The sequence below is a fragment of the Hyperolius riggenbachi genome, chromosome 1 (assembly GCF_040937935.1).
Source record: "Hyperolius riggenbachi isolate aHypRig1 chromosome 1, aHypRig1.pri, whole genome shotgun sequence".
Lineage (NCBI taxonomy): Eukaryota > Metazoa > Chordata > Amphibia > Anura > Hyperoliidae > Hyperolius > Hyperolius riggenbachi.
The window spans coordinates 84,780,711-84,797,024 of NC_090646.1; the positions used below are offsets into that span (position 1 = coordinate 84,780,711).

Here is a 16,314-nt window from a genome sequence, read left to right on the forward strand (position 1 = left end):
ATGGGGGGGGGGGGGGAATCAAGCAGCGTGCAATGGAGCAGTTTACGGCCAAGGCTTCATCCCATTTGGTAAAGGACATCATCCCGAAACAGCGTCTGCCATTGCATCCTGTTGCCAATGCAATAAGAGTGGTCTAACACAGCACTTGAGGCTGAAAATACTGTGAATTATCTCTGTTCTGTGCATAGTGCCGACATCACCAACAAGATGGTAGCTTCCATGTCAGCAAAAAAATATAATCAACATCAGCTATGGAAAATGCAAATTAGGCTTTAATAAGCCAGGTGTTGAGCTTGCTTTGTGAATTGGTGTAAAACACTGAACTGTGTAAAAGGTGGATCCTGGACACAGACTGGCATGGAAAAGAGTGGTAGTTGCTTGCAGAGGGTCTGTATGAGAATGTAGTTCTCGTTATTCCTGTGCACTCTATTTTCCAGGGTTCCGTTACACACTACGGCAGAATGCTTATGTTCTGAGACTCACAGATTACCCCTCCCAGCGCCCACTGCTTCCAAATCTATTTTAGATCCAAATGGTGCCATGTTGTGTGTGACTCATTCGCCCTTTAGAGTACACGTTGCAGCTTGCATTTGTCATTTTTCAGAAGAGAAAGAACTTCATTGAATGGGTTCAGCACAGGCTGCTACATTACAAATCATCTTCCTCTGCAGCCACAGTAAATTCCTTGTTGTGTGTTTGGCAGGTTAACCACAAACAGATAGTATGTGCTCAGTGGTGCAACGTGTCTCACTTAAATCAGCTCCTTAAAGGAGGCTGAAACTGCAAATACAAAATGATTGTACCTGTTGCTAGGTACAAGAGTAGTTAGTGCAAGATAGTTTTCCCAAACAATTTTAATAATCTTATTTAACCTTCCTGGCTGTAACCCCAAGTTAGGCCGGAAAACTGCAGCTCAGAGTGGTAACTCCCGTGAGGACTGTGCAGAGTATAGCACGCAGCACGTTTCATCTCAACTCTCCCGGGATCCAGACTCCGGCAGCCATTCTCCTTCCTGTCCTCAGAGGCTCTGCGTCCCTCTGGTGAGATCGCAGTTTGTCGTCCAACATACGGCAATCACACTGCAGAGTTACACCGCTACCCGGAGGATGGAAGGGGAATTGCAGCGCTGGATCCCAGGGAGGTGAGTAAATGGTGGGCTGCCGAAGATCTCTGTACGGTATGATTTTTTTCTTGGTTTCAGGATCTGAAAGCTTACGAAAAAAATTGCACCGATTGTAGACTCTAAAATCCAGAAATAATCATATCGCCAGGAAGGTATGTATGTCCCAGCGGTGCCTGTATTACGGATGCCGGGGTCGAAACTACAAGAAGCCCACCCCTAGTTAAAGGTCATTCCTCTCTGCCACCTCCTTGCAGACACTGACACGTCATTTAAAATGACCTGAACTGTGTGGCTTTCCGCTGCCCCGGGCACTGTGGCGTCAGCGGTAGCAGCCAGCGCAAAGCCACACAGTTCAGGACCATTTACGAATGAGGCACCAGTGGTTGCTACAGCAGCGCATCTCTACGAGGATGAATGACCTTTAACCAGGGGTGGGCTTCTTTTTGTTGTTTCGGCACCTGTATCCGTAATACAGGCATTGCAGGGACACCCGTAATGTATAACTTTGCCTGTCTAGAATGAAAATTGTTTGGGGAATTGCACTAACATCTTGCACTAACTGCTCTTGCATCTAGCAATAGGCACAAGAGTTTTGTATTTGCAGTTCCAACCCCCTATAAATAAAACGTAAAAGCTAGGAAGTTTTAGCAGCATTGATAGACATTTAGGAATGTTTTTTGGAGTTTATGAAAATTCATATAAAATAAGCCATATATTTATGGCTTTTTTATGGGTATGTGGGTACTAATCCTGGCACCCGCTGATCCTTGCATTACTAATAGAGAGCTTTCCATTAAATGTTTTCTATTTTTCAACCTTGGCACTCCTTAACCTCTTCTCTCCCTGCACTGCTTATCACACGACTGCAGAACACCAGTAACTGTTTGTTTAGCAGCATCAAGATGAATCCCCCACCCTCAATTCCTCCAACCCATAGATGAGAAGTGTAATGGTACTTCAACTGAAAACCTTGTAAAAAGATATTATAAATAGTGTTTCATAAATAAAATGTTTACTTGATTAATTAAATCAAGATGACTTAATTAATTAAATCAAGATGAACAATATATAAATATTTCCTGATTAACTGATTGTTTGCTGAAGCTGTCTATGTGAAGTTGCTCCCATCTGCAGAATAGCACCTGCCCCCCTCAGAAGTACCCCTGGGGTATACATACATACAGCTGAGAGAATGTGCTATAAATTCTCTGTTACTTGGATAAATCTTGACATTCCATCCATCTTGTGTTTTCTAGGCGAGCAAAACTACGACTATATTTGGAGCAGCTGAAGCAGCTTGTGCCCCTTGGGCCAGACAGCAGCCGACATACCACTCTAAGCCTCTTAAAAAGAGCAAAAATGCACATTAAGGTAGGTTCATAATGGATGTGTCACTACCGCTGATGGACATTATTGTACTGTTAAAGGACCCGGTTTAGCAAAATGTACTTAACCAGTTCACCCCCAAGGGTTTTTATCCCAACGGACCAGAGCAATTTTCACTTGTCAGTGCTCCTCCCTTTTATTCCCTAATAACTTTATTACTACTTATCACAAGAAAATGATCTATACCTCGTTTTTTTCGCCACCAATTAGGCTTTCTGTGGGTAGTACATTTTGCGAAGAATTTTTTTATTCTAAATGCGTTTTTATGAGAAAAACAGAAAAAAAGTCATTATTTCTCAGTTTTCAACCATTATAGTTTTAAAATGAAACATTCTCCTGTGGATAAAACAAACACGTTTTATTTGCCCAGTTGTCCCGATTATTAAACCGTTTCAATTATATCCCTATCACAATGTATGGCGACAGTATATTATTTTGAAATATGTGTTATTTTTCTGTTCTGTTTTTTTTTTTTATTCTGGCCATAATTACAAGCCCCTATGTAATAAATTAAAATTAATTTCGCCCCATAAAATATAGATTAACAAAGCTGAGTCCCTAAGGCAACTATTTATTTATTTTTTTTAAGCTGATTTTTTTTTTACAAGTGTTTTTTTTTTTTGGGGGGGGGGGGGGGGGGTAGGGTTGGAAGTGTAATTTTATTAATGATCTGTATGTACTTGAAAATGAATGTATTTTGTAGGTGTAATATAATTTTTGGCCACAAGATGGCTAGTGAACACTCGTTATAGGAAGTGTTCACTTTTTTTTTTTTCTTCACTTTATTTAATTGTTACATTTCCTGTTATCGTGAATGGACGTAGCCGCTGTTCGCGGTCACGTCCATTCACTCCAGGCACTGCGATTGGGTAGAGGGCCGTTCGGTCTTCTTCCCCAATCACCCAGCACGGAAGCCCGACGGAAACAGCGGCGGTAGCGGCGCACACACGGCGGTAGCAGCGGCGGGAATGCGCGACGTATTAAAACGTCATGTTGCTGTGAATAGCGGTAAGCATGACGTTTTAATACGTTAGGATGTCAGTAAATGGTTAAAGCGAACACGAAGTCAAATAAAAAAATCATCTCAGTGTGTTGAAAACTTCAAAAACTATTTAAAATTGTATTATTATGTAAAAAGAAACAGGCATATACAGTGGAAAAAATAAATAGGGAGAGGGAAACCAGTGGATCCTCTACAGGTTTCCCACGCTGTCCTCTGGTCCTCCCCCACTGCCCGGGACTCTCCTTAACTTTAAGGCAGCACTCCTCTTTGACACAAGAGCAGCGATGCTGCACACACATGAGCACAAGGAGCATACCGTGCAGGTGCGGCCATACTCGCGCAGGCCGAGTACAGCTACAATTGCACCTGAAGAGGAGCGTGGCCCTTTGGGGGGTCTGCGCTCTGCTACGGGGAAACAGAGGGTCTCAAGGAAAGCCTCTATAGGATCTATATAAATTGGCCCCTAATGTTCAGAGCTCTGGAGAGGAGGCATCTTTAAGTTTACCAGCCAAGGCCTTGGATAAGGATAATTGATTTTTGCTTCCCCACTGCCAATCCTGACTATTCCTTGTTACTGGAACTCTCTCCACCACCGTCCGGTGTGATGGCTCAATAGGCCTGAAGTAAATTGTAGCAAATAAAGCCATGTTCATTTTACTTAATAGGATATCGGTGTTGCCAAAAAGTAAGAACAACCACCATATTACCCTCACTATTTCCACTCCATCCTTCACATAAATCATCATTATGAAATCACATTATTACATTGAGTAAAAATTGACTTCTTTTTGCAGTGGATAAAATAACTTTGTCCCATATTGTAACCTTCTGTGACTTTGACACGGCTACTGAAGAGGACATAAAAGCAGAGCAGATGGGGGGGTTACTGAGGGTTTTGCTATGGCAGAGTGATAAGTACTGTTTCTATGGGGAAGGGAAGAGGAATGCTGGTGAGGCACATGAGTGGCTTTCAGTGGAATGGGTAAGGTGGGGAACAATGTGCTCAGGGGTTGTTTAAAGTGTACCTGAGAAGCAAAGAAACAAGAGGGTTTTTACTTACCTGGGGCTTCCTCCAGCCTCCTGTAGTCTGTCAGCTCCCTCGCTGTCCCCCTGGTCCCCTCTCTTGTGACGCTGTCAGTCCCGTTGAGGTCCGCAACTCAGCTCAGTCATAAAATACTGCACATGCATGATCCTGGCCATGCTCCTCCCCTATTGTGCTCTGTGCAAGCGCATTTGGTAAAGATTTGTAGCCGTGCTTGTGCAGTAGTCCAATGGATGAGGTGTGCAGCACGAAACAGCACATGCACAGTTGCCCGCAACCCAGCTGGATTGCGGATTTCACAGGTTAGTAATAATCCCCTTGTTACCTTCCTCTCAGGTTTACAGCTCCGGTGTTCTGGATCTATAAACAAGCTTTGGGGAAAACCTCTACATATCCCACAAATGATTTTAGTACAGCATCATGATTACGTCATGCGCAGAGCTCTCCCGTAGCCAGCTAGTAGCGCACCAGTGCCCGACCCAGGCGACCCAGAAGAGGCATTTAGGTAGGAAAGGAGGGGGAGCTGTGGGAATCAGCAGAGCTGCCAGTACATATCCGCACCCCCAGTTTTTCCTACTTGGTATGGCTCAGGTATCCTTTAATGGCTCATACACATTTTCAACTCAGATTGCCCAAAATAATTTTCCTTAAAGTGAACCAGAGACGAAGCACCTTCATGTATATTACCATATATATCAGTGGGAACATGAGAGAAAACACCTACCCTGCTCTCTGTTTTATCCTTTACTGGTCAGCGTGCTTGTTATCAGTCCTGATAAAAATCCCCCTGGCTTTGCTCAGGAATCATAGCTGAGTCATTATAGCAGAGCCAGAAGGGGACAGGCTTGAGCTTGAAAAGACATCAGAGAAGACAGACTCCGCTCTAATGATTCCTGAGCAAAGCCAGACTGAATGCTCAGTCGGGGATTTTATCAGGGCTGTTAACAAGCAGGCTGAGCAGTGAAGGATGAAACAGAGAGCAGGGTAGGTGTTTTCTCCAATGTTCCCATTGATATATATGGTAAAATACATGAGGGTGCTTCGTCTCTGGTTCACTTTAATGGTTTCGGGTGCTTTATTCCAAGTGTGTACAGGCGCCAACTGGTGCCTTACAGCTGCTCGTATAGTGACTGGACATAATGAAAAAACATGCCCAATCACTATCGTTGGTGGCAGCAGATCACTCCCGCTTGTACACCTTGATTTTCAGCCAACATGATTACAATTGATTTTTTGGGTGACAGATATCAAATGGGTGTACATATCTTTAGTTTAGTAAACATGGGCAAATCCCTGTCAAGAGGAATTCAAAATGAACTAACGCATGTTTATAATATCTTTTCCAAACGCCTGTTCCCAGCAAGTTCCGGTTGGTTTGCTGCACCTGTCAAACTATAGCGATCGATTGTCTGCACCTCCACATGGCGGGACATGTGCATGACCAATCAGAATTTATGACCACGACCAATTGCATAGAGACTGATAAAATAATAATAATTGGCCTTTTCAAATCAGCAGACTTCACTAGTGATCATTTGAACCTTTTTTTTGGATCATGTACTAAGATTATCCAGTAGTCCGTTATAGTTCTGTTTTTCTTGTATACTTCTGGTTTGGCATTTCATCATACTTGTTTCACTTTGTGAAAATAGTTAAACAAAGTGCCTATCACCAAGGCACTTTAGTTATAGTAGGTTTGTTGTTTCAGAACGCATACAAATGACTCAAAAACAACACTTAGATGTAAAAGATAACATTTAATGAACAAATACTTAAGGTACATACATACATACATACATCTAGCGATTCTGATTCAATCGACAAAGCTATCGACTTTTATAGGGAATCAACTTCAGTATGGTTGATCGAAAGTCGATCGGCCAGTGACCCACACACTACAAACGATGTCCTATGCGATTCATCTTCACATTCGATCTGCCCGATGTTGTGTCTCCATGCTCTGAATGCAAAAATCGTTTCAGAGTCGATTGAATGACATGTGATCAGTAGCGGATTCCTGTGCGATTCAACGATATCTTGCATCCTGCTCGATCAACTAAGCTGGTCGATTTGACATGAAATCAGCCACTTTTCGTCGATTAGGAATTGTGGAACACACTTGATTCTCTCTTGATTCTATTAAATGATCGAATCAAATAATCGATCGTGCAGCCAAATTGCTAGATGTATGGATAGCTTTAGCTACCGAATGATGGTCAAACAGCCAGATGCCTTTCAGTTCAATCAGATAAGTTCGCTAATAGTCCTGAGGGGCCGCATATGCCCTGATAAGCATCTCAGGTTTTTGGAACCGTGACAGAGTTTGCTATCGACAAACAGTCCCATCCCAAAGCTGATTATATAAGGTGTTGGCTCCCTTTTATACCCATACAGACCCATACAGACAAAGACACAGTCCTAGCCAAGTGGTCTCCAGACACCTTTCCTTATAAGGTTATGGTCATCTGCCTAGCAAGGTATATTAAATGTAATGTTCCATACAAGGAAATGGTCAGTAGTAAAGGAAACAGTAAGCGGAAGTAAAGGAATGTTAACTATTTATATATTAGTAATGGGCACTATACTATATGTATTAACAAGTATATACAATATCACGGGTGGATAAGGCATGATTGGACCACTAATTAAAAGTACATCATCCTGCAAAATTATTTTATAATTTTTTGTTGTTTTTCTCTTCAGAAATTAGAAGAACAGGACCGAAAAGCTCTGAACATTAAGGAACAGCTTCAGAGAGAACACCGCTACCTCAAGCGCCGCCTAGAGCAGCTGTCTGTGCACGGCATGGAGCGCATGCGCACAGATAGTATGGGCTCCATCATATCCACCGACTCGGAACAAGGTGAGCTGTGCTCTTCACATTATAGATGGACATTGACAGGTGTTTGAATGACCATGTCGTCTCTGGTTTGACTTTTAGGCTGCTTTCACAGTGGGACGTTACAGGCGCACGTTAGAGCAGCCTGTAACGCAGCCCACTGCACAGTAATGAAAAATCAATGGGCTGTTCACAGTGCCCACGTTGCGTTACATTGTAACGCTAGACGTCAAGAGAAAGTATTGCATGCAGTATGTTATAGGCAGCTAAGCCGCGTTAGACTGCTTGCACATGCTCAGTAATGTTGGGGAGGAGGGGAGAGCGGGCAGGCACATGGCTAATTAATATTCACTGCACTTTGTGACGTGCAGTGTTTACTTCCCGGAACGGCCGCTTTGTGCGGCGATTGGCTGGCGGGACCACGTGATGCCGCATGCGCCACAAAGTACGCATCACGGTATCACGGACGCCAGAGTGAGCTGCACGACGCGGCTCACTCTGGCGTCCACATCCAACACCACCAGGCGTTGCGTTAGGGGCACGTAACATCCCCTAAGACGCAACGTCCTGGTGGGAAAGCAGCCTTACTTGATGCTAACTTAGACTAAAGAATAATTTCTAGAGCTGCACATGGTTTTGTTCCTAAACCTGTGAAAAAGACATGGGGAAATCCCATCAGGTTCAATGACTGAAGACACATGCTTGATCACCGGTACAAAAAAAATGACCAATCCTCGACAGCTGGCGATGAACGAAAGATGTCAGAGCACATTTGAATTCAGCAACCTTGATGCCGGCATCAACAATAAATGTAAAAATGTAAATCAGGGTGCGGTAATATTATAAAATGGGCAAACACTGACTGGATAATTTATAAATGAATATTGTAAACAATATGAAATGTTATTCATTAAGTTATATTTAGTAATGTTCCTCCTTAAAGAAAAGCTGTACTAAAAAAAACGTCCCTGGGGGGTACTCACCTCAGGAGGGGGAAGCCTAAGGGTCCCAATGAGGCTTCCCCCATCCCTGTAGCTGCAGGCAATCCAGCGCTGGCTCCCCCGAAGCGTCCCGGAATCCATCCCCGACAAGCCTGACAAGGCTTGATATATTTACCTTGCTGGGATCCAGCGCAGGTGCAGTAGCGGCTCTTCCTTCAGGTAAGGCGGAAATAGCCGATCCCGATCGGATCCACTCTACTGCGCAGGTGCAAAAGGACACGTGCCTGCGCAGTAGAGCAGATCGGGTTCGGCTATTTCTGCCTTACCCGAGTGAAAAGCCGCTAGTATGCCTGCACTGGATCCCGGCAAGGTAAATATTTACATCGCTGCACTTCGTGGGACCCGGGCAGGCTAACGGAGGCACGCAGGAGGACGAGGGAAGCCTCATTAGGATCCAGAGGCTTCTGCCTCCCGAGGTGAGTAGCCCTCAGGGACGTTTTTTTTTTAATACAGGTTTTCTTTAAGTACATTTTCAACTTCTATATTCCATGTCTTGCCAACATTTCAACGTCATAATGAGGCACTTTGGGCCAGATCCAATTCACTTTTTTTCTGTTTGGTGTAGTGATCACCAAGGTACTACCTTTTCCAAATATGTTTCCGCATTATATTGGGTGTTAGGAAAACCTGTGAGAAAAAAAGAGCACAGTTTGGGTACTTACCTCGTCCCTGTCTGCCTCGCGGTTCTAACGCCTGGACTCCTGAAGCTTGTGGCCGCCTACCTGTATGAGGCTGTAAATATGGCTTGTGTCTGTGCTGTAGCACTGAGCTGCGCAGCCCAAGGCCGAACAGCAAGCCATCTGCTCCTGTGCAGTGCAGCCAAGGTCCATCAACAAACCTTTGCCCACGAGCTTGTGGGGGTCCTGGTGCTGGGACTAAAAGTCTCTGGACGATCCAGGACCTGAAGGCTTCCCCCTACTGAGGTAAGTACTCAAATTGGGCACTTTTTTTTCTCACAAGTTCTCTTCAAGATTCATGTCGATAATGAAGTCAAAACTAGAGCCCTACACATCATCCAGACGAGAGTGGTTCCAGTCCGTCCATTTACGGTCTACACTGGAAGTTGTTTAGTAGTCAACCATCGTTATGCTGAGGATTCATGATAACGTTTTATTTGACTTATATTAGGAAGCAGCAGATGCCTGAAATGTTTCAGTGTACCCGTGTCTCATCATTTCTTTGTTTCTCCTCACCCTGCAGAAGTGGATATTGAAAGCATGGAGTTTACCCCGGGTGAAATGGACAGTATAGGAAGTGCCAGCGACGTGGACGACCACTACAGTTTGCAAAGCAGCTCCAGCGACAGCGGCTATACACATTCCCTGAGGCTTAATTCCAGTCTCTTATAGTGGCCAAATTACTGGACCAACTCAGGACCATCAAGCTGAAGGCACTTACATCAGAAGATAAAACTAAACAACAAAATCTTATAAAAAAAATTAAAAGGAAGCAAAATTAATAAAAAAAAACAAACAAACAAAAACAATTCAACTGCCACTCAGTCAAGGACTGTCTACTCCGAGTTCTCCAAGGAGTGTTCTTGCTGAGGTGGCCCCCTCCATTACAACCACAGCACTAGAGATTCCCAAGAAGCAGCTCTGATGGCGACCTGTGCTGTGACCCAATCGGACGGAGGCTGATAAAGAAAGCTAAATTCTAAAGCCCAGTTTTCAGTCATATCATTCCATTGCTAAGTATTACATAGACACAGAGAAATGCAGGTCAGATATTATTTTGGTAACCAGAGATCATTTAGTTTTAAGAATGAAGTAGAATTTTACACGCCGGTGGAATTTCATAGCTAGAAGACTTATAAAGAATTACAACGTGTTTGAAGAACAGGCAGTGTCAGTATTTCATACACTCTGGGCCCTTAGAGCAAGAGAGGTCACAAAGTTCCTTCAACATTTTCTCTTCAGTTTTTCGCTTCAAGTCCTTATTATGTGGTAAACGGGACAGTTCTTAAGTCACTTCTGCATTATTATTTTTTTTCTTCACTGTACATTAGAAATTGACTCATTTCAGTGACAGAGAAGAAGGCCACAGTTTCATGTCTAGGAGGGAGATCCGTGTGTACAGTTAGAGTCAAAATGGCCTCCAGCATTGCTGAACGCAGAATAATCCACCATGTCGGGGTTTCTCCATTGTATAGAACTTACTCATTGATCGCCCTCTGGCATGAAACAGAGCTCGGTCACATGACACAAGCCCTTCCCTCTCTTTGAACGTTGAGTCAGGTGAATTTACCCGAAGCTTGTTTTGCGTTTCATTTTTTTCAGCTACCACTGCATTTTCCTGAAGGTATGGCTTACAGGCTGCTGCGCATTACATGGTGTTTTCTTCAGCACACTAGGAACGTTTTTGACGTCTAGAATGGAAAACAAAAATTGAAAAAAAAAGTAGGAAAAAATATCATGCTGTGAAACGGCACTGTTTATTTTGTATACTTTAAATATGTATCTATGAGAATTGTAGCAATACTTTGAAGTCATAGTCTAGTTTTATTTGTGTAACACGGCCTCATTTCTCTCTCGTGAAGTCTGTCAGAGAAAGGCATGCTGGATATAGAAAAAAAGGCAAAAATGACCTGGTGAAGTGGACCTGTTGTCTACGAAAAGCTGAGGCATCTGTTTGATAATTTATCTAGAAAAAAATAATCATAAAACGGAGTAAACTTGCTTGGAACATGTAGCCTTACTAACTTTGAGTGTATTCACTAAATTTGAGCTCGGTGAAAAAAACAAAATGGCTGCCCGTCTTAGCGTATACAACAGGACACTAACGAGATCCATTCACAAATGGGCATTTGCGACAGTCTGGATTTCCACTCTGAAATTTTTTTGAAAGTGAAATTCTAACCTTTTACAAAATATGTCTGCCCTACTGTCTAATTGTAGCAGCTTTCCAAATTTAAAGGTGCCCATTAACGAGACAATTTCTTCACCAAATGCAATCTTTCGATGTGATTTTTACGATCGAATTGCATAGAAAATTTGCCGTTTATGAAGGCAATCGATAAGGAATGATTCTTTGGTCGATTGTTAAGGAGGATAAAATCATTCCGAAAGTCGAATTCGAAGAAAGAATCGTTCAGTAAATGTGAACAATCGATAATTGCCTTCCGATTAGTTATGATCGTTCAAATTGGATCGAAAGATCGCATTTAGTGAAAGATTGTACCGTTAATGGGCACTTTTAGTCTTACTTTACTGCCTGACCTCAGTGCTTTTGATTCTCATCTTCCCAATAACTGTCACACAAACTATTTTTTTCTCATGTATTCTTGAGAAGGAACTGTTGTATATGAAAGTTTGGTAAGAGTCTTTTATTGATGTCCCAGGGCTGCTGCCTTGGAGCATCAGTAAAAGATGTTCCACCCTTGATATAATTGTGTTACATTTTTTTGCTGTTTAATAGTATCAAAAAAAGACCTTTCTATTTCAATTTAAAACCAGCTATGGTTTTTCAAAACTGTCTATAAGCACAAGCTGCATTACTTTTCTAATCTGGAATCTGTACTTTGTGTTGCACTAGTTTTCTGTACAGACAGCCCAGGTGACAATCCCACTTCCTGCAAGAGTTATTAACTGCATAGAGCAGGAACAACTGTTGCTTGTTTCCCACACCTGCCCAAACAGAGTGTCTGGCAGCTGCTCTGACTCTGAGTCTATTAAAACAGGTCATACACTGCTCGATTTTACTATCTATATGCGGCAGATTCGTTCACTGTGATCGAAGCTGCTGTGAAATCGGTAATGCAAATGTTGCCCAATCCATCGATTTCTGTCCAAAATTGATCAGTTCGGTAAATCGGATCAGACAGAATGTTTGCTCAATCGTCTGTGAGTTGGTAGTGCGCGGCTCGATTCCATGACAACCGATGCAGAATATCAACTGTACTCTCACCTGTCCGCTAGCCGTGTCCTCTCGGGTCTGTGATTTCATGTGGTGGGTCTCCTTTTCCTGTGTCCCTCTTCTCTTCCTGTTATGTGACAAGCCACAGTTCAAACACTAGAGTGCCGGTAGCCCTCTAGTGTTAGATCTTTAGCTCTCAGGTGAGGGTACTGGTGCCGGCCGGGGGAGCACAGATAAGGGGAGGCGTGGGGGGCGGCAAGGCAGGTCTCAGTGGTGGCTCCACAGACTTTGAACTGATTTCATGCTGAACTTGATTAAAAATATGTGTGTGAGCAAACAATAGATCCCTCTTTGGTCTGATTTGATCAGAGAGGGTTCTATCTGGTGACCATCTATAAGTGTATGACCACCTTACAGTGAACCAAGCACCATTTTTAGCACCCAGAGCATCTCAATAACACATTTAATATGCATGCTAACAATGTGGCTCTTTAATAAAAAAAAAACCTTCAGTTTTACCTTTTCTTTTTACATTTCAATGTTTAGCAGAGGGTTTTATTAACCTACTGAGGCCTCCCGACTGCAGAGGTTTCAGGCAGATAAGGAAAGGACTGATGTATTTATTTTATTGTACACATTAGCAGAGAACAAACAAAAACTTTCATCAGCAGGGGGGGGGGGGGGGTAGAGAAGTCACAGATGCTATCTTTACACCTTCCCCTGGATAAATATTAGGCAGCTAGAAGGGGAGGGGAAACATGGCAGCTCCTATAGGTATTACAAACTAAGAGAAAAAAAAGTGGTGCTTGGTTCCCTTCAAAAATAATGTGGAGAAGATGAACATTTCAATTTAAATGTAAAGCTGCTCTGAACTAGGGATTGCTTATTTAAAAAAGGTGAAGTGTCACTTTATCAGACCCCTCCGAAAAGAAAGGTACTGAGTGTCATTTCTCAGGCAGTAAAAAGTGTAAACAAACAGCTGAGACAGGCTGATAAAATTCCACTGTAATAACAGATGAAGGATGGGCATCCAGACTCTGAGCAACGCCCATTTGTGTCTTTTCATGCTCTGAGCTTTTGGCATATTCTGTGTCCAAAAAAACAGGAGAATATTTTGATAAAGGAAGACTAGAGGTTGTGATAAGAGAAGCTATTGACACTTTTCTGACAAGTGATTTTAGCAAGTGTAGTCTATATTTCCTGTAAAAGATTTTTGTATTATATTTTCCTAAATGTTCTCATTATATTGGGGGTGGGGGAGGGGCGGGACGGGCAAAGACCGAATCCAAACCAGAGTCTCAGGGACTCTCCTATTTTTTCATATTGTGCCTTGTTAATCAACTGTGTCATTTTATGTTTGTTTTTCCTTTGTTAGGCCATTTCTGAGATCTTTTTTTCAGGTAAAAGCCTATGATCCTGGTATTACTTTGGGCTATGTCACCATGACATCTGTTTTTTTTTTCTTTCTTCCCCCAAGACAAAAATGTTAACTTAACAGAACCAGAAGAACTTCTTCACGGTGCAGTATGTATGAGTCTGTATCCAAATAATAGAGTACCGGATAATGTAACTTATGCCTGTGGCTTACCACTGTCTACCAGCTCAATACAAGCAGTTACTAGGCTTTATTCACCAACATATTGGCACAAATGCCTGCCATGATTACTCAGTGAAAAAGGGAGCAATTCACTAAGTGTAAAGTGCATTAACCCCTAGCAGCCAGTCGATCTTCTGCCACGTCCACAGTGGCACGTTGCGGTGTAACGACCGCTTTGTAAAATAGCTTACTGCAGTGCACCACCACCCAGTGCGGCGGGAGAGTTCTGGCATAACGGGTTGCGGCATTGTACCGCTTTGCCGCTAAATGCACGCGTAAACAGTAAAAGCATATTTTTCAATGACTGTGCTTCTGTATTCGACCGCAACGCGGCGAGCATAACATCCCGATCCGTTGCTGTCACAGGGAATACAACACCCACTGTGATCATAGCCCTATAGGGGCCTTTCACCCAGCAGAATTTGTGAGAGATTTCCATTTTTACGAATTCAAGTTTGCCGAGCGTCGAATGCATCTTGATTTTTCAGCAGAAACAAAAATAGCCTTCATGTATGGTTTTTTTTTTTTCCACACAGGACATACAAATCACATGCAATGCGCGCAAATAGAAAAGCAATTTTTTTAAGTCCAAATGTAAAAATGTGCATGCAAATGTAAAGTTAATTACATAGTGATTCGTGCTAAATAACTTCCAATGGTAAGCATGGAAACATCAGACTGCAAAAAACGCAAACAGAGAAAGAAGACCTGGATGTGTAAAATCACAAAATGCAGAATTACAAATAAGTAAAAAAAAAAAAACGTGGAAAACCACGGCCGGAAATTGCAGAGATAAGTGTGAAGGCACCCTTACCAGTGTGGCCTTAGTAATGCTAGTTTTCCTGGTTTGCTATGGATTACTGCACTGTTCATTGAATATATTTTATGTGCTAACATGAGAAAAAGTGAAATCTGAAATGTCTGCACTTGCAATTTGCACTGCCTAGGCATAGAGTTCAAACAGCCGTGAGGGGTGGTAACACGGGGCGACCAGTCAGAGATCATCTTTTAGGAATATAAATCGAGTACTCTAATGAAAGGTGATTTCTGATTGGTTGTCACACACCTTTCACTGTAAGCACTGTTCTGTTATGCTGACCCGTATGTGTTTCAGTAAAGATTTTCAAATGACAATTGTACGATTCGCTCCAGAAAATGGTAAACACTCATTTTGTGTCGTTCCTCCGTGTAACTCCTACAGCAAAAGGTGCTCCAAGCTGATTTGTCGTAAATTGTTAATGGTGCTTTCTACTGAAATCACAACAACTTGCAGATGGCAGCCATTTTGTAACGACTTGCCTAGTCTCGTGTGCAAATCTCTGAGAGCGCACGTAAACATTTCTGAACTTGATGTTATCATCGTTTACTGGCAGCTTTGGTTTGCCGAATCGGACGGTCAGGTCACACAGGGTGAGTTACTACTTCCACTTCCGCTGGCGACCCTGCTCTGCCTGACCAGGCCACAATCGGGCCTTATGTCTTAGTACTGTTGTAAGTTCTTCCGGAACTGACAAACTAAGCTGGTGCTCCAAAAATAGCTGATCTTTCTCGGTGGGGCGTAGTTATATGTCCCTCTATTGCCACTTTTTGATCAACACACTTATGCAAGAGTGATCGGCTTATATACGGTAGGGACCGTTGCTGTGATCGCCTACTCTAATTACTTAGAAATGGCTTATGTAACTGGCAAACATATATTTACCAACAAAAAAAGAAAAAGCAGTCTCTACCGTAGTTACTTGTGGAGATGATCAATGAGATGTAAATTCTTACGAAATTATGGAATTTTTTATGCAAATGTATGCAGTTTGAAAATGGACCAATCAATTTAAACCCAGGTTTAAATTGATTGGTCTATTTTCAAACTGCATACATTTGCATAAATATTTGCATCAACTTGGAAGAATTTGCTTATCTTTGATCATCCCTAGTTACTTGTACAAAATCAGCAACTTGACTTTTTGAGGTAGTGATTAGCACCACAGATAATTAAAGGACCGCTATTGCAAAACATTGTAAAATGCAGGTGTATGGATGTGTATGAAATGTACATCTATTCCAGAGTAAAATGAACTATAAATTACTTATTTCCCTAAAAAAACTGACAAAGTTTTTGGACTAATCCATCTCCTTGTGGGGATTACTAGATTTTTCTTCATTTTTAAAAGTGCTGTTGTTAACTCCAACTGCCAAAATAGTGAACAAGCAAACAGAGAGGCTGGCCAGCTTCTTTGTTTAGAATTGTTTTGCAAATAATACATTTATACTGAGAACCCCCATGAGAAGATGGACTAGTCTAAAACCTGTCAGATATGTTAGATTTTTTTACTGCCTACAGGAAGAAACAGCAACGCAGGGGAAAAGTAATTTGTGGCGCATTTTACCCTTAGGGAAATGTACTTTGTATAAGAATGTGTACACATGTATTTTACATTTTTCATGATGGTTGGTCCTTTGAAAAAAACCCA

General features: G+C 42.3%; 1 protein-coding gene across 1 annotated transcript in view; it reads left to right on the forward strand.

Annotated features, from left to right (window-relative positions):
- The window catches only part of MXD4 (MAX dimerization protein 4), a 112,814-nt gene extending 97,135 nt beyond the window's left edge, over positions 1 to 15,679 (forward strand). Inside the window, exons 4-6 of the mRNA XM_068276076.1 lie at positions 2,380 to 2,494; positions 7,258 to 7,417; positions 9,595 to 15,679. Of these exons, the coding sequence (XP_068132177.1) occupies positions 2,380 to 2,494; positions 7,258 to 7,417; positions 9,595 to 9,743 (424 nt within the window). The 3' untranslated portion in view covers positions 9,744 to 15,679. The remainder of the gene's footprint in view (positions 1 to 2,379; positions 2,495 to 7,257; positions 7,418 to 9,594) is intronic.
- Positions 15,680 to 16,314: the final 635 nt, after the last annotated feature.